At 37.5% G+C, this 22,087-nt stretch overlaps 1 protein-coding gene across 2 annotated transcripts in view; it reads right to left on the reverse strand.

Moving 5' to 3' along the window:
- Nucleotides 1-22,087, reverse strand: part of PTK2 (protein tyrosine kinase 2) — a 132,180-nt gene that overhangs the window by 65,140 nt on the left and 44,953 nt on the right. For both annotated transcript variants that reach the window (XM_010584205.1, XM_010584204.1), the window contains exons 6-12: nt 21,674-21,728; nt 17,211-17,351; nt 16,407-16,484; nt 15,314-15,421; nt 13,965-14,082; nt 6,982-7,012; nt 4,433-4,485 (exon numbers count right to left, since the gene is read on the reverse strand). In XM_010584205.1, coding sequence (XP_010582507.1) covers nt 4,433-4,485; nt 6,982-7,012; nt 13,965-14,082; nt 15,314-15,421; nt 16,407-16,484; nt 17,211-17,351; nt 21,674-21,728 — 584 coding nt within the window. The remainder of the gene's footprint in view (nt 1-4,432; nt 4,486-6,981; nt 7,013-13,964; nt 14,083-15,313; nt 15,422-16,406; nt 16,485-17,210; nt 17,352-21,673; nt 21,729-22,087) is intronic.

A 22,087-nucleotide genomic window follows, 5' to 3' on the forward strand; every position in this document is an offset into this window, starting at 1 on the left:
TCCTGGGGTCTGTTACATAGATGGCTTGAACAGCCTGCTTTAACATCTAAAACAGCGTTCATATTTTTAAATACCTTTCAATTTCCTTCACCAAGTAAGCACACACTAAAGCTGCAAAACCAGCACCCACTTGGAACCAAGACCAACCCTGTGGCAGGCCCTAAAAAACCCCTTCAGGCACATGCCTTGTACTGGCTCCGGCAGTATGTCTCATCTTCTTCCTTACTGTCATCTTTCCAGTCAGAGCTCCCTCCCCACAAACACGTTATTTTATTCAGCAGTACCTGAATATCCAAATGCCAAGAGTAACTGCTTAGAATCACAAAATCATTTAGGTTGGAAAAGACCCTTAAAGATCTTTAAGTCCAACTGTAAACCTAACAATGTCAAGAACCTAACATTGCCAAGACTTGTTCAATACTCTGCTTGTTCAATACTCGCTGAAACAAGTCAGTCTGAAATGTCATATTCTGTAGCACTACATGTAAAGTAACGTTTGAGCTATGATTAAAAAAATTTACATCCACAGAATTCTCTAGTGCAAAGGACTTAGTCAAGGGATGCAAAAGCATATTTATTCTTCCTAGTCATATTTATGTAAGCAAGGATGGGGCAGAAGAAGCCAAAGAACTCTGTGTCAGAAAGAATTTATGCAAAAAGGGAGCAAGCACACTACAGCTTTATTGATTTCATTTTATAAAGAACTTTTTATACTATATAATTGACTAGGTAAATTATTATTTTTGGAAATATGTGTATCAGGAAATATATGCATCACCTTACTAAGGCTAATGCTTGCTATTTCAAAACAAACTGCTGGCCAAAACAAGTTCCTGTAGACTAGAGTAGAGCATTTTAACATGGTGACTCCAAGCAAAACAGCAGGAAATCTAGTCAATAAAATTACAGTAAACTGGTATGCTGCTGCTTACAAATTTGATATACTATTTGCACAGAGCAAATAGTTTAGCCTTACTGTTTCCTGAGTGTACACTCTTGGCTAAATACATAGAATTCTTTTTTAATGTAAACACAGAAGTAGAGGGAGAAGGAGACAAAAGTTGGAACTATCTACCTATTAGCTAAAACACTCATTGATTCTGGTGAATCACTGCAACTGAAACGAAAACATCAAATGTATACCAAAGAAATCTAAAATCCAACTCATTTAATTGGGCTTGTTATTTATATTTATTTATAAACCTACACACACGCAAATGTAAAATGAGGGATAGAATTATTACTATGCTTTAAAAAATGGGGGGAAATCTCACAGGCATCTTACTTGCACACAGTGAAAGACAGTGCTCACTGCAAGGAACATATAATTTGGAGAAGGCAGGCAGACAAATAATACCAGAAGAAACAGGAACAGAAGCATGCAGTAAGAGGTGTGTGGTGAAACCTGGTTCAGTGGCACACACCCGTAAGAAAACACATCTTGGCTCCCAGGTCCAGCAATCTGCTGCTTTGGATTCCTGAAACCAACTTCACCCTTCACTAGTTTGAAAAGGCCTTTATTTAGAGAGAAAAAAAAAAAAGTATTTAAAAACCTTCTATCTTTGTATGCTTTGGAATATTGAAATACTTGGAAAGAACAAGTTTTCACTTCACTAGACCAGAAATATTGCAGAAAGACAGACAAGGCGTCTTTCATTAACAGGCTCATTTTTAAACCTACAAAACTTCAGACAAACACCTGAACTTTTAGACCACCAAACTGTGTTCCACACTGGTTTTCGGCTATTGCTGGTTTCCCCAAATTGTGGTGGGGAATTCACTGTGAAGCCTTCCTTTAGAACTAAGGGCGTTAATACTATAAATATGTCTGACTGCTTAATTTTCCTGCCGAATGTCTATCTCAGATTTTTGCTATTTAGCTTTAGCATCGGGAGAGGTCTAAACAAATGGGAGCAATCTCACTGAAAACAAATGGCAGAGTTAATTTATGATTTAAACCATCAAAGGCGTGAAGGACGTTACAGCTGTCAGTAAGTTATAAAAGCTCGTCTTGTTTGAAGCCCTTAGCTCCAAGTCATTTAAATGTCACCAGAGAAAAGCTCTTATTCTGCAAACCAAGATAGCATCACCCACAGCCGGCTTTGCACTGGATGCTGTCAGCTGTCAGACTCTGCTGACCTGTAACTCTTGGGTTAACTGAACATTATGTACATCTGTTGCCTGTGTTGTACCATACTGATGTATCAGTTACATGTGACAACAGGAGTGACACTTCTTCACATCTACATGAAGTATTAGTTCATTTATAAGAAGTTGATTCCTTTGGGGACTCAGATTTTTACAGAAAGCACCTCCCGAGGAAAAACCCTTATGATGCAACTTCATCTCAACAATCTGTCTGTGGTTTAAATATACTGACATCCATGCCACACTCAATGCATTTCAAATAATCTTGGGGCAAAAAACCCCAACAACAAAAAAAGTATATCTGTGTTCTATGTACTCTTATTATATTAAAAGAACAACAAACCCTTGAGACTGAATAATAAATGCAATGGCTTGAATCACTCCAGTATTATGTCACTGTTTCCAGTGGTTTGTAAGACGGTATAAAAAACAAGCATTAAGCACAATGATTTCATTGTGAGAAGATATAAAACCTTACTACAATACAAGAAAAATACCTAATTGGTTTTGATTTTGCTATTAGAAAGAAAGGGAAGGACATCTTCTGGTTTAATTTTATTCTTTTGCTTATGGCGTCAAAAGCCAGCTTTGCACCTTACAGCTTCCGTGACATTGACTTGAACAACCAGCTCATCTCCAGCATTGCTACTTCTGTCTCTTCTGTGGTGCTACAGCAAAGCTCTCATTTGCCCATCATTCACCTTTGTGTGACTCCCTAAATGCCAGAACTATGTGGTATTACAACTAACTTCCCTACATCAATAGCAAAACACTACTTCAAAAAAGCAGAGAAGTGAGTTGTGCTCTGAGACACGAGTACTTCAGACATAATGCATCAAGCAAAAGACACCTAAATTTGCAAAGTCAAAGTGGCAGCAATAAAGGATCATGAAGCAAGCGTTTATTACTGCTTTTAAAAGTAAAAGTATATCAGCACTCTTAGAAAAATTGAAAGGGTGAAAATTTGAGGTGGCAGGGGAGTATGACTTTTTTGTCCCGAGGATTAGCTTTTTTTGCGTGAGTGGAGTGATTAAAAACCACAGCATTAATCACTTAAGAACTTTCAACTTTTTCTAACAACTAAAATGAGCCACACAGGCAAGAACGCTGACCATGCTTCATCTACCTTATCTACCGTGCTTGCTTGATAGGTACTGAAGGAAGAAGAGCTGCTATTTGACTCTGAGAGGTAACAGTAACTGATGAAGCTCTATTACACCTCTGCAGTTTGATAGACATTTTAATTCCAGATCCTCTCATCTATTTTCTTGTGCAAGGTCTGTTTACTTAGCCTTCCTATGCCAAGGGGTAAATATCAAACATCTTTAAAAAAAGGTTAAGGGTGGGGAAAGGAATTTGAAAAGTAGGAAATCAATCAAACATCTACATTTCTTCCCTCCTTCTTGTATGAAGTATGTCGGTTTTATGAATATGTGCTACTAAGCGCTCACATAAATGTTAAAGTGGGGCTGTAACCTCCCTGTAAGTCAGGGGTGTACACTCCACTGGGTCACAGTATGGGTCCCTGAAGTTCGTGGCCAAATACTAGAAATCTGTAGGAACATACCATAATATTAATACACTTTTGCGTTGAGAAATCTCCTTAATAAGTATTATGTATAAAGATTTAGAAATTTATTTTCTACTAATACACTGAATCAATCCCTCAAAAGGATTTGTTCTAAGATTCTGTAAAAGAAAAATGTTCTCTCTCAAGTAAAGAAACTTAAAAAACCCCACAGTAACTAACATAAAACTCAGAAGCCTATAAGCTATAGAAACAACATGTATTATCTCACATGCTCATCCTTCAATTAACTTGTGATTTTCAATAGCAAAAATTAAGTGCTTTGATCTAAACAGCAGCTACAAAAAACCAGCTATTAAGTTTCTTCTTTCTGAAAAGCGATGATTAATATTTAATTGCCTATTTTCACTTTTCAAAGTTGCTCCTTCATAATTAACACATACTCAGGTAATTTAAGTTCTAGCCCACAATATTCTACTTCATTACTAAGCTAAGTGAAAATATTGACAAGGAGCTTTGCTTTGAAGTATTCTGGCCCTTCATTACTGCACAGATATGGCTGCTCTCACAAGTGACACTACGTAGGATAGCTGCAAAAAGTTTCTCTTTAGAAACTGCACTACGAAGGCAGCACAGCTATGGTTTTGGGAAAGTCAACAGCCATGCAGCAAGAAGTGAGTTAACTGCGAGTGAAAAATCCACCTAAACATCTGCTAGCTTTATAAATAAACTTGCAATTTTTTTTATGAGCCTTACCTGACACAGAGACTGCATGTGACCTTACTCCTTGCTTCTCATTGTTGGCCAGCCTGTAAAACAGAGGTTGGAATCGCTGAATGCTGTACATTCTTCACGGTCACATACACTGGGAATTCATCCTAACAGGGCACCTACTGTAATTAGCAGGGCCAATCCATTTCCCACAGTGACAGATTTTGAGGGGGAGAAAAGTCAGAAAGGAATCTACCATTTCAATCCCATCTAGGGGAGTAAGAGCAGAGAGATTGCATTACAGTTTTAATTAGCGTATTGATTCACAATGACAGCAAATTTCAACAAAAAAAAAAGAAAACCTAACTTTTACAAACTTTTAAGAACAATCTGTGCATGTCTGAACTTTGTCAATGTACGTAATTTGATGGTGCTGCTACTGTCTATATTATTTACTGGAAATAAAGTATGAATTGAGTTTTTGTTTGTAAATGACTTCCCCTGTACAACTTTCATTTGATTTACACACCAAGTAAATTAAGAAAAACAATTAAATTTAATTAGCTATATTTATTAATTAGGAACAGAAATTCCAATGAATTCTTCTAAATTTTTTTTTCATGTACATATATAAACATGATTTTAATGGTAGGACAGCAAGAGTACTGCAGTTTGTTCTTTCAGGTATCTGGAATTTCATCTGGCAAAGGCACATCTTTCCAGATGCAAGATGGGTGTTGCCTAGTAGTTTTATATATTCAACAAAAGCCCATTCCTCTGCTGCCAGCCTAAGAGCATATGTGGTGCTCTTGTTTAAACAGACTCAAGTGTACAAATTCAGTTTTGGTAAACTGTCCCAAAAATGGGAAGAAGCTTTTCCTTCAAACCTTATTTTATCCCAGAAATCCTTACAAATAAAATAAGGATAAAATTTATGTAATTAGAAAATTATTTTGTGTTTCTCAGTTGTATCTATTTAAGTAAAAACAAATTTTCCTCTTCCATAAGAGTGCACACTAAGTTTACCAATTCTACTGCTTCCAGCCTCAACTTTCACGTCCTTTTCCTCCCTGCATTTTAACTCCTCTCTCTCTGCACCATGAGAAAGCTACCTGGCTAGTGAGGACTGCAGCAGGACCCGAGAAGGAGGAGCAACCACTAGTATCTAAGTGGCTAGTTTTTTGCAGGTTCAGGAACACATTGTGTTCCATACTCCACTGAACAGTTAAAAAAGTAGTAGTAGTAGTAATAATACGAATACTACTACTACTACTATTACTACTACTACTAATTATTATTATTATGCTAGACTCCTCCCAGGAATCAAGGAAGAAACAGAATGAGGTGGCTGGGTCAAAGTAGGTACAGTCCCTGTGTCCCAAAGGAAAAAGGAAGAGATAAGACACTACAAACTGCTAAATTTCATTTAGTCTTTCAACAGTTATCTCCTGCTACTGGATACTGGTGACACTGCCCAACAGGGTTCAAGGAAAACAATCTGATGAGATGTGGCTTTAAACTGGGTCTGACTATGGCTATAGAGAAAGCAGTCAGATTGTAAAAAAGGAAAAAAAAAGTGGCTTAGTTAAAGGACTGAAGTTTAGGAGGCCATAATAAGAAACTGCACATGCAAAGGAGAGACGACCATCACAACTTGCCAGATAGGATGGAGACCTAGCCACTGACAGCAGGAGTGTAGAGAATCATCAGGAAGAATTAATAGGCTTGCCTACCTCTGCGTTATGGACTATCAACAACGTAAGAAGTATTCTTTGTTCAAACAGAGCCAAATCAGAAATCTTTTTTTATTTATCTTAAAGTTTGGGAAGGAGAAACATGCAGAGAGGTAACTTAGCATACTTTATAAGAATTTTAAGACAGCATGTCTCAGCATACCTTGGATACAGTATCACCATAAAACTAGCCAGAGGAAAAAAGGCAACTCCATTTGCCTGAAATAGATTAGCACTTTCTACAAATCCACAATTACTATCAGAGAAGAATTTTTCTACATTACTATATTTAAAAAAATAGATTAAAAGGTATTTGTTATGTAAATGTTATTCTTTATTGCATTGAATCTAAAGATCCCAACTCAGACTGGCCCTATTACGGAAATATTATTAACAAAAGGTGACATGACAGATTTATGAGAGAAAAAAAGTATTTTCCGTATTTCACATAAGCAGAAAAGGGGGCAAATAGGAAAAACAAGAGCATAGACTGACTCACAGATTGAAACCAGAATTCAAAAACTGTTTAGCATCACTCTTATAATTAAATTTACTCATGGACTCAAAATAAATAGCCTGAATCCCAGTCAATTCTTTTCCAAAACATCCTTCTTCTGTTACTGTCAAATATGATCAATGCATTATGCACTTTTTTGCTCAGATTTTATTTCTGGTACCTTTACAGTTTAATACTGCTGTCAGTCATTTATGCCCCATGGCCCCAAATCACGGCCTGCTATTTGTCCTAGAACCCAAAAGCAACAATAAAAATTAAGCACATATAAAAAGTCCTAAAGCATCACTTAAGCAAAACTATTTTTCAAAAAAATTTTTTTTTTAAAAAGAAAGCATAAAACTTACTTTGGTATAGATGGTAAAGCTCTTTCGCCTTCTGTGTGAACAAGAAGAAAACAGGATTAAAATTTTTTCAAGTTTCCAAATAACCTCTCTCAATATGCAATATATAAATGCCTGAAACAATAATCATCACAATCTCTCAGGAAAACTTATGTTGATTCAAAAGACTGTTCTATACATATATTAAGAGCAGCATATCAACACAAGTCCTTCTAAGCAGTGATACAGACCTTTTGGCAAACTCTTGTCTGAGAGAACAACATATACAGAATACGGAAGTTCTTTTTTATTCTTAACAAATAACTCCGATAAATCACTTGCAGAAGGTATGACAGTATCTCATCTCTCTAGTAAGAAATGCTTTTGTTTTATCTCCAAGATGCGCTAAGTACTAACATATGAATAAAACAACTGAAGACAACTTGGGACTTCCACGTAACACAGCTAAAATAAATCTTTCAACCGCGTAACTTATCATACTGATTTCACATTTGGTTGACGTTATACAATAGTAAAACTTAGTGGCCTGAGATGAAGTTAGCTTTTTGTAAACTATTTTCAAATCCTTGCCAGTCTTTCTTTGATAATGGTATTGTGTAGTAAAGCTTGGATGTACGTATTCAAGGTTTTTTTTCCCTATTGTATTTGATAAGACACTTGGTATCCATGTGGGGAAGGATGATAGGGAAGTGACTAATCCTTTAGTAAAACACCAACGATGTACAGTAGATTGAAATATGCAGGGAAGGGGACAAGGTGGGCAATTAAAATGGGCTGCACTCTCTAAATCACTGTAGCACTGATAAAGTGACCCGAGAGAAAACAGAACAGTCACACTTTTAGAAACTGGTGACATATACTGTTTACACAAAATTACGTAAATTCTAGTTTGCTTTTATGCTGCATTAAAATTTCCGAAATTTCCAGACATTACAGAAGTAAAGTACAATCTCACCTTTGTGTACTATGGGACTGAGTAGAGAAATGCCTGATACTCAGAAGCCATGCTGACCATGGCAAACTACAGTATTTTGTTACAATATTTTTTGCTGTCTAAAGGTAGAAGATAATTTGGCTCACCAACCTATGTCTGTTTTGATCTGTCTGATTGCAGGTGTTGAAAAGGAAGATGCAGGAAAGAAGGGAAACAAGAAGCTGTGATTTGGAAGATGACCTGCAGCAGCTTGGCAAAGTGACTAGAGCCCTGAAATTGGAGGGCAGAGGAAGAACAGCAAGATTATACAAGAAGCATGAGGTGGAAGATACAGGTATTGTGGTATGTTACGGTAAATGATACCTTTTAGGGAAGGAAATAAAAGGCAAAGATCCTTAGAGGCAATGTGGAGTGACAAGTATGAGATCAAAGGCATAAAGATGACAGCCTAGCAATAAAAGACTGGGGGGTAGGTAACCAAAACAGAGAGACTGTAATGGGCAGTAGAGGGTTCACACTGGATGAAACTGGACAAAAGACATCAGGCTTGGAGAAACTGGCAGAAGAGTCTTGCCTGCTACTATGCAGGCCTCCCTAGGGTTGTGAAGAACACTCAAAAGAACCTTAAATTCCACCCGATATCTACATCAGCTGTCAGTCATTATTTGTGAAATCATCCTGTGTTCTAGTTTACAGCAAGTTATGCTGCTACTGCTAGTTATTCCAACACTGCTCCTACATTTATCAATGGATTTAATGGTTTAGATGTTGCTGATGAATCAATCACACGTTACTGGTGAAACATACTTGCAGCCTGTTGTTTTTCAAGATTTAAAAAGTGATACAAATATACAAATCTCTGTATTAAAATAACTTTACTAAATTGCACAGTTAACTTCATTCCATATTTTTAAAGCAAGATAACGGATGCACAATTAATAAGCAGCTATTCAAAATAATTTTCCCTGCTCTTCAATATGTAGCTCCATCATGTGTTAACTGCATACTATCCAAACTATATTCTAAAGATGGAACTTTCATTTCCTTTGGGTTCTTTTGCATGTGAAGCACATCAGCATCATATTTGGGGCCTTCAGAAACATCAGTGAATGATTTCATAACCCTTGCAGGGCCACAATGCTTCATATGTTCAAGAAAAATCCATCTGCATGGGACTACTGTCGAAATGGCATATCAAAGCTGATCTTATACGACGCCTACGTGCTCTCTAGATACAAACTGCTCACTTCAGGCAGGGTTTCCCAAGTTGGTGCTCATCCGTTTACAGCTTATATCCCAAATAAAATAACGAAACATTCATTAGTACCCTTTTAGGTCTGAAGTCAAAATTCATTACTAACAGCATCACAGTAAAAGCATATGTTGTTTTTCACAAGTTGAAACCCACAACATTTTGCCCAATTCCGTATTCAGTTAAAAAAACGGGATATGCATGATTGTACTGGGGTGTCCATGCCCAGGCACTAGCAGCAGGAGCTGCAGGACACAGCCAGCTCCGAGTGGCAGCCACAGAGAGCCCGGGCGGGAGCAGGTTGTCCCTGAAGGACTGCAGCCCGGGGAAGGGCCCGCGCTGGAGCAGGGAGACGTGGGAGGAGGGAGGAGCAGCCCAGAGGGGCTGGGGGGGACCCACCGCAACCCCCGGCCCCAGCCCCTGTGCCGCCCCTCGGGGGGACACGAGTCAGGAGGGAAGGGGTGAAGGTGGGAATGGGAAAAACAGGGGGGAGGGGAAGGAAGTAGGGGGAAGGTGTTGCTCAAATTTTGTCTTTGTTTCTCACTACCTAAATCTATTTCAATTGGTAATAAAGTAATTTTCCTCCACTCGAGTCTGGTTTGCCTATGTTGGCAACTGTTAAGTGATCTCCCTGCCTTTATCTCAACCCATGTATTTTCTCATCCTATTTTCTCCCCCTGTCCTGCTGAGGAGGGGGAGTGAGGAAGCAGCTGAGGTTGGCTGCTGGCCAGGGCTAACCCACCTTTTTGGTGCCCAACATGGGGTTTCAGGAGTTCAAGGCAGCAACAGTAATTGAAAGAGACAGCCGCCAAAAGTCAAGACAGGGAGTGCAATAATTGTGGGGAGCTTGGATGCTGGTGTTGGCAATGTATTGTCATAAAGCAGTGATGGGACAAGGAGAGTTTTATTGTGTATATACTGTTCTTTTTTTCTTTTTTTTTCTTTTGTGATGATGATACTTTAGATTCGGATGTTGGGAATTTTTGTTGATATAAGTGAAAGTCCTAAAGATGTGTGATGAATGTGTATTTTAATGAGAATTATCACGTGTGTGTGTCACAGAGGCAAGGGGTGGAATGGTGCGGAGAGAGCTGTGACCGGCACAGGGCAACCCCTGGTCTGTTCCTGCAGTGGCCACCCCTGCAGCCCCGCTGCTACCAAAACCTTGGCACGTACGCTCAGTACCTTCCACCAGTCCCGTAACACCTGGCTCCAGGAGATGTGAAAAGAACTCTCAAGTATTTTGATTTACCACAATGTAAACTGTCCTCACCTGATTGAAATTATTGTGAAAGCAAAATCAGTGAGGGGTCAAATTAGTCAAAGTGATAACATTATCGTAAGAATTAGAATACATGCTGCCATTCCATTAAAATGAAAACAGTGCTCATGGTTAATTTGTGTGAAAACAGAAAACAATTATTTGGAGAAATTAATGGATTATTTAATTTTGGTATTTTGAAACTCAAAATTCTGAGTTTTCATTTAGCTGTAATACTTTCAGATTTAAAGGGAATGTTTCAATGTAAAGGTGAGTTTTGGTATAAAGGAATGACAATCAGATAACTATTTCAGTTGCTCAGGTGTTTTTTTCCTAAGTCTTTTTAGCCTTTTATAAGAGCTTTGACAATTCTGCATTACCTATAAAGCTTGTTTAAAGTGATTAATAGATACAAAATTCAGCCACTAGACTTAAGATGACAGGGAAGCTACTTAGTGCACAGTCCAGTCAGTAAATAGCCACTTAATAGCAATTTAAGTTTTTATCCATTGCTTCGTTTCTGCTCTTTGCCTGTAAGAGTTAAGTGTGATAATGGAAACACAAATATGAAGTTTAAAGTTTCCACATTGGTCTAAAGGGACCTGTATACCAAAATATTTATGAAAAATAAAACAAACTGAATGGAAATATGCCAAGTACTATCCAGGTCTTAAACATTACCAAGTGTTCTCACCAAATTAAGAGAAACTGGATCATTAATGGATAGCGAGAGAGATAATATCATAAAAACACAGGTTCTTTTAGTAATCAAGAAGGCTAATTTATGAGGAGAGTTGCAATAAACATGCAAATTTACAACAAAGAGGTGATGGGAAAGCTCAAAGAGGGGAGAAAACACATCTGTTGGATCGAGAGTTGCTACATGATTTGTTTCTGATGTGCCTTATATAATCAAAGCTCACTGTGGGAGGGATCCGGGAATGCAGATCATGGTGGGGACAGCTCTCCTACGAAATGTTTAATTAATATGTTGAGTACTGCTATGAACTTCGAAAAAAGAAACCTCAGACAAAAGAACTGTACAATTTATTTTAACTGGAGGGATTCTCTTCATGTTTGCATAAAGAGGAGTGTTCCCAAAGTGCTATATAGCGTTCTTTTAACTCAATCACTGCTCATTTGCTCCGTGTTAAAATACACCAATAAGAATATCACACAATAAACACACTCCATTAAATGCATTGATTTATTTTGCGTTCATGCCTACCAGCAAACCACAGGGCAAGGCATACTTGTGCAACACAGAAAAATCAGAAATCTCGCCCTTCACAGAGCTTAGTGAGTCTAGAAGATGCAACAGTTGAATGATAAGCAAGTCAGGTTAGAGGAAGACAAGAATTAGAAAGAAAAACTACAAATAGAGTGGGTGAATTTTTATTGCCACCTACAGCAGTAAGTTAGGACCCACGTGCCCTGCTAAACTTAGATGGCAGCTACTTGTATGCATCATGAAACAAGTAAGTATCAAAGAGGACATGGTAAAACCTGTAGAGATTTTGACTGGGAGCTGCTCCCTTGCTTGGGCAAGAACAGCAGAGGACAGCAGAGCAGAGTTTAGCTGAGAAATGGAAACACACGTGGCTGGAGCACAATCAGTGCCACAATGCACAGCCCTAGAAGCTTGCACACTGGACGAACAGAACTAAGACTTGATGAAGGCCTTGACTGGCTGCAGTTGCTGTTGTGAGTGACAGAATTGGAAATCGTGAGGCAGTAGTATTTTGTGGACTTAAGAGCATTTATTTATGTACAGGTAAGAAAAGCCATTCTAGTAGCAGAGGAACAAGCCGATAATAGCACTAGCAATGTAGACTGAATGGACCGAATTTCTGAAATACTACCAGTGCAGAAGTGGCAAGAATTGGACATACTCTACATGTATGTCTCTAAAGAAAAAGTAGAGGACAGTCGGAGCTATCCATTAACTTAGTATGACTGAGAGGTGGGGAAAGGTAATGTGTTAAGATACCAAAAAGTTTTAGAAGCTCAGCTTTGTCTACTATAGTTCAGGCTGAAAACCAGCCAATCCACTGCATATTAGAAGGAAAGTTTTACGAGTGAATAACAAGGATTGTTAATAAACCCCAAACCATGATTTTTCAGAAAAGAAGAGGCACGAAAGACAATCACCCACAGGTATGGACTAGTCTAGTGAAATTAAAACCTTGGTTTGTGATGCCTATTTTATTTTTAGAATAAACTAGCATTATCACTGATGCTAGCTTATCCTTTCGGTGTCAAATTTTGGTGCCAATGGTTCATCATCACCGAGTTGTGCACCAGGTTGGCTATAAGAGCAGAGTTTGTGTTGAGGCAAGATTTTCCTTTGTATGGAGATAAGGTTGCATGACTAACACAAATTCTAACAAAGCTGCTAATATTGGAGCTAAAGGTCAGTCACACGCTACAGGTCAGAAATAACAAACAAACATGCAAGTTTAAAAAAAATGTGAACAATTACTAAGTGCTATCAAAACATCTAACACCCTACAATCACATTTTTCCACTACTGAATGACCAAGTTTCAGTTTGGGGTTTTTTTCTGCCATGCACAGGCAGGATGCTATATATGGACCTGGGAAAGACCTGAACTATGTTAATAATGTTACCCCATTTGAACAACTACAGACCAGGGAAAACCAGTGGCACAAAAAAGCAAAAATGTGGCTAAAAAGGCACTCAGCTTCAGATTGGAGAGCTTCTGGGATAGTTTGTGTACTTTCTTGTAGTAGAAATAGAGAAGAAGGAAATAATTTATTCATTGTTTTAGAAACCAAAGAAGTTGGTTTAATTTCCACGAGTAAAGATTAGTACAGGAGGACAGAAATTTCCATTCTGAAGCAGCTTTGCTTGGATGTTTTTCAATAATTAGAGGTGTCTGAAATTAGAAAAAAACTGAATGAAATTTGATTAAAATTCTCTCTTTAAAGCTAGGTGTACCTCCACCCTTGTCTCACTGCTTCCAGCTTGTGGGTTGCCACAGAAACAACCGATCAACACTACAAAAAGCATCTCTGCTTTAGTGTATTTTATGAGAAAAGCTCATGAGACTTCTCTCAAAGTTTGGGTTTGTTTTTTTTTTTTTTCAAACAGAGATGTTTTGAGTATCTAGGAGGAAGGCAGAAATTTTTAAAAATTATCACCAGTCAGAACCTTATCCACATGCATACTAACCAGCCTCTCTGAACTTCCACTTGTGTATCAGGGAATCACATTTCAAGATAACATGTCCCTGTTAGGAGTGCCTGTAATACAATTTATTTCTGCTAGTTAAGTTTAGAATAGTGTAAAGCAGTGATTACTGAAAACCAGTCTCAATTATCAGCCATTGAGTAATTTTTGATGGAGTGACATTTACTATCAGTGCTTCTCATAACAAAAATACCTACGGTTCCCCCGTGAAAGACAAGAGCCTCCAAATGAGGGTTTTGCTGCTACCTTGTGTCTTCTATTCAAGTCCAAAATAAGCTATCAGTAGATATGAGCATAGTAACTACCAGAATGAAACACCTCCTTACCTTTCTGTGGCCTGATAATAAAAGATTGCGTAGCTCCATTCACCAGTCGGCAATATCCGTCTATCAAGTCAGCCATATTCTCTGCAATGGTTAAGGATGGTGCTGTCACTGTCAGAGGCTAAAGAAGGAAAAACACAAGGCACCAACAAAGAGGTATTATTGTAGTTGCAAACACTGAGTAGAACAGCTGCGTCATTGCATCAGAACTTTACAAACACTTGCAAACAGTAAACAGAAAAATGTGGGTGAGCAAAAAACAACCAGATTCTTGCTTTACTTTTTATGTAGAAAATTTAAAACACAAGGTTCAAAAGCACCACTGATAATACCCTCCACCCAAATGTAATATTAATCTGGGCTTATTAAGTGGCCTGCTAGCTAAACTTTCAGTCAACCACTGTTCCTTACAACTGCTATGACTTTTATGGCTATAATCATGACAATTCTGAAGCTGCTTATTCCTTAAAGCTTTTACAGGCGGTGTCTTTTTTCCACCCTTTTGCGGCAATTTATTCTTTGCCCTAAAAAGTAACCTTCCCAATTTCAAAAAGGATAAAAAAAAAAGATGGACAGTGGAAAAAGAGATGAGACATACAGACAAGCTATTAATCTTAATACCACCAACATTCATCATCCTCTGCACAGAGTTGCCAACTTGCCCTCAATCCTTCCCTACCACCGTGACTGTTTTCCAGTGCATTAGAAAAGACCAAGCAAAAAAATTTGACTTCCCTTCCAGCTTTGCCTCCATGTAATATGAGGGAACAAATTTTCCCTCTTTCATATTTCCCCTTTTCACAAAAGTGAAATTGCTCATTTTCCTCTTTAGGACATAGCATCATACACATACACAGGCTACTATCAAGTTGCACTTGAGGGCTCGTATTTGTCAATTAAGCTTCTTTTACAAATATCAAAGTCTACAAGCACCAGATGCAAAACTTAGAACATGTACTGAGCCCTAAATCTATTTTAAAAACAAAAATATCTGAGTAGCATAATGACGACTGCTCACACTTAACTTCCCTTTCCCCTTAAAGAACAAGAAAAATCAAGAAACTGCAGAATGCCCAGAATGCAAAATGTTAAAATATAATGCACTGGCTGTAAGTATAGGAGGAGCAAGAGTTTAACAGTAACTGAAGTCTTTGTACACATACACAGATAGGCAGTGCCCAGCTTAAACATGCAGGCACAAAAGTATACGTCTAGTATATCATAATTACACTGACAGTAGAAAAATCCAGAAAGAAGTTACAGACAAGAACAAATGTATGATATACAGAATATCTTCATTAAGTGTAGGAAAACCAAAGCTACTAAGTTTATCACAACTGTCAATATCCTACCTCAGGTGCACCTGCTATCTTGAGTTGCAACATCCCTTTTCTGTCCTTGTCTTCACTGTTTGAATACTGAATAGTCTGCACTTGATTAAAGTCTGCTAGATGAGTTGGCTGCAGAAAGGCAATAGAAAAAGTGGGGAAAATTTCAAAATTACAGCAAAATACTTTGCCTTTATTCCTGATACCGCAAAAGCACATGTAGACTTTGATCTCTAAATTATACCTGCAGAAATCTGTTCCCGCTTCCTCCTACAGTTTCGTTAGGCTTTGGATAACAACATATACAAATATCCACAGTATTTGCAAAATGAAACCAAGCACCAAGTTTGCCTACAGAGGTCAGTGTTGAGTAACTGCAGGCACAGGCTAAACCACACAGTGGAAACAAGTCTTGGAGGTCAAGACAGAAAACTCAACAGGTTAACCACATGGAACCTGCACTCACAGCATACTTAACGTACCTCCAGACTGCTGTAAAAGGTATATTCTTAGCTGGCTATGCATTCCTGATCTCCAAACCTTCTCACTACCTTTGAATTAATTTCAATAGAAGCTGGACATAGGCTCAACTTAATTCATGACTGTAAAGGTCCCAAACATTTTGCTAGAACAACCTGTCTGAACATAACTTCCTTGCACCACAGAGGTGTACAGGAAATACTGTAATACAGTCAATATCAGGCAATGAAAAGGCTATTAAGGGTATGAAGTAAAGCAAATAAACCAGCAATGACTGCACAAATGCTAAACACTAACTGATTAAACAAGAAAGAGGAGAATGATTTAGAGTAATTTTCATGTTTCATTGTTAAAGTCACCACTTACGCTTCAAATTCTGCAAGTGAGCACTTCGCTGGGTACAAAAGCCAACAAATTCAGTACTAAAGTTGACAATGTTTCTCCACTTAACCCAACTGCATCTTCTCTGATCCCAAATCATGAGTTAGTATCTGAGTAACAGCTGTGTATGCTGAATTTCCCAGTTCTTCTGTGTTTAACTCAAAGATTAGACTTGCAATTCCCCTCTGTGTGAAGTTCAGTTCACAACAGGTCATGGTTGTTAAGACAGTAACTGAGAAAACAGAAGTAGACTTACATTTGCACCCTTGTCTGTAAGGTAACTGATTCCTTCTTCTGGGCCAATTGCCAGTTCCACTGAGATAATCCAGCTTGACTTCAGAATTGAAGGAGAAACACAGGACAGAATTTCAACAGTAAGACAAGACCTTGCTATGTATGGAACACTATCCTCCAACGTTATAATTACAGGGTTTAGTAATTAATCTCTAGATGGTTTTAAACTCTTCAAACAATTCAAAATATATTAAAATCAAGTAATTCTGTAAGTAGCAAAACTCCTCAGGACTGGTTTCCTGGGGATCTCTGCTACTCAAAAATGCATTTCCATGTGTTTTATCATAGGTCTACATGAGAACTATATATTTCCTGTACTTCCTCTTTTCTCATGGACACTGCTGTTCATGTTCTCATTTCTACTTGAGTGTCTATTTTCACAAAGCTTGCAGACTTAAGGCCCTTTCTCAACATTTTTTTTGAAACTGGTAGAGATTAAAAGGCATTAGAGGAAAATTTACAACCAGAAGAAGCTGAGAAGACTCATTTCCTCACAAAACCAACTTAAAAATTGCATGACTTTCACAAACGAAGCACCAATAAAAATATTTAATAATGTACAATTCTTACCGTACTAATGAATGGTGTTTTTATAACAGTCAACTGAGAAAGTTCTAAATCAAATCAATAAATATATTTTGTTGTTAATGAAATCCAATCATCTCTACATCAAAACAGGAACTAAGTAAGCAATTAGTTGCAGAACTGAGCAAAACCAGACTCATAACTACAGCATGCATGGTGACTGCCACATTCCTCTACTTACACCGAGAGCACACTTGAAGCATTCCTTGTCAAATCTGTACACCGGAGAGAGGATCTCAAAGAATTTCAAAATACTTTCTTCTCTATTGAGGTTGGCAAATTGTCGAAATGTTTGTTGGATTAATTTTCGTAGTGTTTTGGCCTGTGTATTAAAATATTTAAAGATCAATTATTTTAAATCTAATCAGTGACAGTGCATTTTAAGAGTTTCAGTCACTTACTAACAGTTTCTTCATCAATGAGACGCAGACAATTCTCAAGAAAAAAAAAGAAGCTTCAAAACGTAAGAAATGGTTCTGCCTTCCAACTTCTGCTTGGGAACAAAATTATTTCTGCTATATATTATAAAGGGAATATCTAACTAATAATGTATTGAATAAATTATAATAGAGACAACATGTTAACCTTTACAGGAACTATTTTTTCTAGATTCTTCCTATCTCCCAACTTCTTAACTGTGAACCAATACAAAAACACAGCAACCTACACCTTCATACTAGGTTTTAAACTTAAATCACCATTCTCTTATCTTGTAACAACCCAGCTGTAGCTGCATCTTAATCCCTGCGCACATTATCTTAGACTATCCATAGTATAGTGGATTCTTAAAGTCTGATAATATGCAAAATAACTTCCATATAAAAATATAAAATTTAAATAGTAAATTAAAAATTAATGTAAAAAGTAACCAAACATTTAAATTAAACTATTTTAACTCTATTGCATATCATTTTATTAACTGTTTTCAGAGTAGAAATAACCACTTAGAGCAGGACAAATCATCCTCCCAACATCTGGGACAGTGGGACAGAGCAAGACACCCAATTGCATATCCTGGAAAAGAAAGCACGTAGAGGATACAAGCGGGCTTTCAAACAACTGCATTTAAAAAAAGAAAAAGGATAACTAAACTAAGACTCACGAAAAGTGAAGTATCTGTCTGTATAAATGTATAATCCCTGGGAAGGCTGCCACTCATATGAAAATAAAACATAATCTGAGAAGCAATCTCTTTAACATGCCCCAAAACTGAACAAGCAGTCAAGAATCTTGAACAAAAACATCTGTTTCTAAACACCAGAATTAATCTAGACAGAAGTGCAGTTGCTTTCTCCTCATCTGTCCTAATCAGAAGAATCACAGAATCATTTAGGTTGGAAAAGACCTAAGAGTACAGGTATGCTCTGTAAGTAGTGTAGGGCCACGTGACCCACCGTTTCCATCACATAGTGCCAAAATGTCAAAACCATAAACATCTATTCTTTTTGCCTTTGTCAAAGCTTGACCCATGTCTAAAGTGACTGAATGTGGTTTTAAAAACCTTAGTAATACCCATTTCCAATACATCTGCCAACTAACAACAATGATAGAAGGCAAACCATGCTTATTTTTGCAATATGTCAAGGTTGAGACAGGAATTACCATTGTTCCTCTACCAAAACATATCTAAATGTCCTGTTGTAACAGCATTAAACCTCTTCATTCTTTCACCTTGCCTGTTAACAGCTCCAGGCACTACACAAATATAAACTTCCTTTTGTTAACACTTCCAGTCGGATTAGGCATTCATTTTTTGTAAGCCTTTAAAGAACATTCAGAACTCTAAATAGCCAGAATTTTTTAAAAAGAGTGTTCACAAAAGAGTTACTCTAATAGCAGTGATCCAAGGGTGTTGCATATTCACATACAAAACGATAATCAGTTTTGCAATGATACATATACATGGGTTAAAAAAACCCTCAGCTTGACACATAAACTTTTTGTTATGAAGTTAACAAGGAAATGTGCCATTTTCTTGTAACTGCAAATTACTGCATCACTTTAGCAGAACCTCTTACCAACTATCAGGTGGATCACTATTCTAACAGGCTGCGGATACTTGGGTAGGATAAAGAAAGCATCTGGCAGTCAGGAGACCTCCCTACTGCACCCAGAGCTGCCTCAGACGTTATCTTCCTTTTTACTGGGAAAAGCAACATTAAGGGAACTGAAGACCTTAGCCTTAAATGAAGGCCTGGCAAATACCAGGAGGAAGACACTACAAAAAGAAAAATAGCTGCTAGCTCAAGTTGTCCCAAGTATTTCAGCCACTCAGTTGTTGAAAGATACTTTATTCTGCCCATAGTTTGTTGTCCTGGCCTTTTTCAGCATCATCTTGACTCCCATGCATAACGGCATATGTTATTTGCCTCATTAAGTCCACCAAGACGACTTACTCTTCACTTTAAGATCATTACATTAGTAAGGGGTAAACAGAAAGTCAGTTAAAAAACCCTACCTCTTCCATAAGGGAAAAGAGCCATTTATGAGAAATACCTGCAAATGACAACTTCAAGGGAAATGCACTGAAAATTTGCTCTTAAAATATTTCCTAAGAACAATTATTTTTTTTCTCTGCTTTTGCTCAAAGCATGCTCTAGAGTGACGGTGAAGACTCCTAATTTGCAAACTAAACACAATCTGGCTTACATCCATCTCCCCACATCAATCCCCCCCCCTCCCCCCGCCCCAATTGTTGGCTTAGTATAAGTAGATTTTTTTCCCCTGTGGTGTTTGCATACTTGATATAGCTACATACAGACAGCATGGCTTAGCAGTCACATCATCATCAAGGCACCATTTACTAAGCCAAACACAGGAAGATTTCTTATTCTTCTCCGGTGAAGTAATGAAAATGGCAGGCCTGTTGACTCAGTAACTGTTCCTCTGTACTTGAATTAGGCTGATTACTCTTTCTTGAACACGGATAAACACAAGTATTTGCAGTGTGTATGAGACATAGTGCATTGTCCAATGACCTTAAAGTTTCCTCCTGGAGACACCTCCTAGGACAGCACTTGCTTTCTTTTACAACACTCTTACAGACACTGTAATCCCTAATATATAAATGTCTTTAAACTCCTGACTTCTTTTTTATTTATTTAACGAGCTCCCTAAATAAAGCTGAACTTTCTGGTTTTAAACCCCTGTATATCACCTCATACTTGACACTGTTAAATATGTTGATTTTCATTTTTCCAGCCTTCTGGTCTTCCTATACATAGAATGATAGTCTCCGTATAGCTGGCATCTCCTAAATGTGTAACATCAACAAATTTGATTATCAGTGCCCTACACTCTACACTTTACCTCACTAATAGAGAGAAATAATTAATTTTATATTTCATGGCCATCATGAGCCCTCCTTTGCCTGCAAGGTCAAAATCATCAGTCTTCACAAAGTGGGAGAGTCATTTAATCATTGGAATCAATCCCACATTATTTTTAATAGGGATTTAACTGTAGTTAAAAAGCAGACCCTTTCTTCCTTCCCTTGCTTTTCCTCTTCATATGGCCAACCTTTTTTTCATGTCTTGGCAAGGTTCTACTCAGCTTCACCTTCTGGCAATTCTTGCTACTTCTTTCTGCTATTCTCTCCGTTTCATGATTTCTGAAGAGCAGTTCTCTTTGTTGGTCAGTTTTCTGGCTCCGTAATACCATTTTTGAGACAGTTACTCATTCTTTTACGTCTGGAGCCTTTCACCACAATTTCTCTCATTAGCAGAGAATACAGTTTCAGATTAATTGCTTAAATTAAAATGCAGAGGGATTACTTAAATCCACTTGACTTCATTAGCTTCTGATTTTCAAAAGTCTTTTGAAACAAAACCCCTTCATGACAGACATTTTCTGTTTACCCATTTAAATCACAATGTAGAAACTTTCTAAATCTGAAGTTGAATTCTATCACTGCTTACCAAAACTAGCTCTAAAATACCAATTTATGATCTGTACTTTCATGTATGAATGGTAAGATATATTTTACCAAGACATTCATAACCAGACTGCTATAGCTGTAAAAATACTTGGTGACCATTCTTAATCCCCCTTTTCAAAACATGTCAAGAAAAATTTGCATTTTTTACTCTGGGAACACACAGACTTCAATGGAAGAGAGATTCAACTAACATTTATACTCTTAACTAGGATTATCATAAGTGGAAAATACTGGAAATCTTCCTTGAATGAGTCAGATACAGTCTTGAGCAAGGAAGGCAGAATATGGTTTATTGAATTGCCACTAAAAATATGCTGCTTTCTTACATGTCCCCTTCCGCTTTCTCCAGAAGTCTCATTTATTTATTTTTTTTTGGGGGGGGGGAATTTGTTATTTGATACTAGAGGATCTGAGGACTTCTTATGAACTTCTGTCCACAAGGTTTGAGAGGCAGAGGTATACCTCTCTCACAGTAGCTCAGCACGGCCACGTAAATCACTACTATCTTAGTTCTGCCAGCTGCACACCTGTACTACATGGATTTGTATCTTACCAATCTGACAGACAGGTTTGATAATTTTTCACCAAGACAGCACAACTGCACAGCAATTCACTTATGACTATACGGTGAAAAAGATAATGCAATTTTCAGATTTCTGACACTTATTTTTTTTAAGTAGTATACAATTGACTGGAACTATAATTACCTTCACTGAATCTAGTAAACTCTTCGGGAAAAAACGTCTTAAACCAACATCTTTCCTGAAACAAAAACACACACAGCATTAATATAAAAACCATTGTGCAGTATTTTGCAGCACTATAATTAATTTCTTTTTAAATTTTGACTCACTTTTTCCTCATTTTAAGCATCTGATGTTAAAATTCCCATCTTTTTATTGCAAGTAATCTCACTTTTTGCATCTGTAAATCAGGATTCTAATTCTGTCCATGAACTCAGATTTTGCACACTGATACACATCGAGCTCACTTTCACACTTATACATAGGGTTGCAGCCCTGGTTTGAAACCCAGAGCCATAGGGATTAAATATTTTTGTGGCTCAGATGTGCCTAGCTTACATCTGATGTGTGTATGTATCACTACAACTAAATATTAGC

Source organism: Haliaeetus leucocephalus, unplaced genomic scaffold (assembly GCF_000737465.1).
Source record: "Haliaeetus leucocephalus isolate CR32 unplaced genomic scaffold, Haliaeetus_leucocephalus-4.0 Scaffold953, whole genome shotgun sequence".
NCBI lineage: Eukaryota > Metazoa > Chordata > Aves > Accipitriformes > Accipitridae > Haliaeetus > Haliaeetus leucocephalus.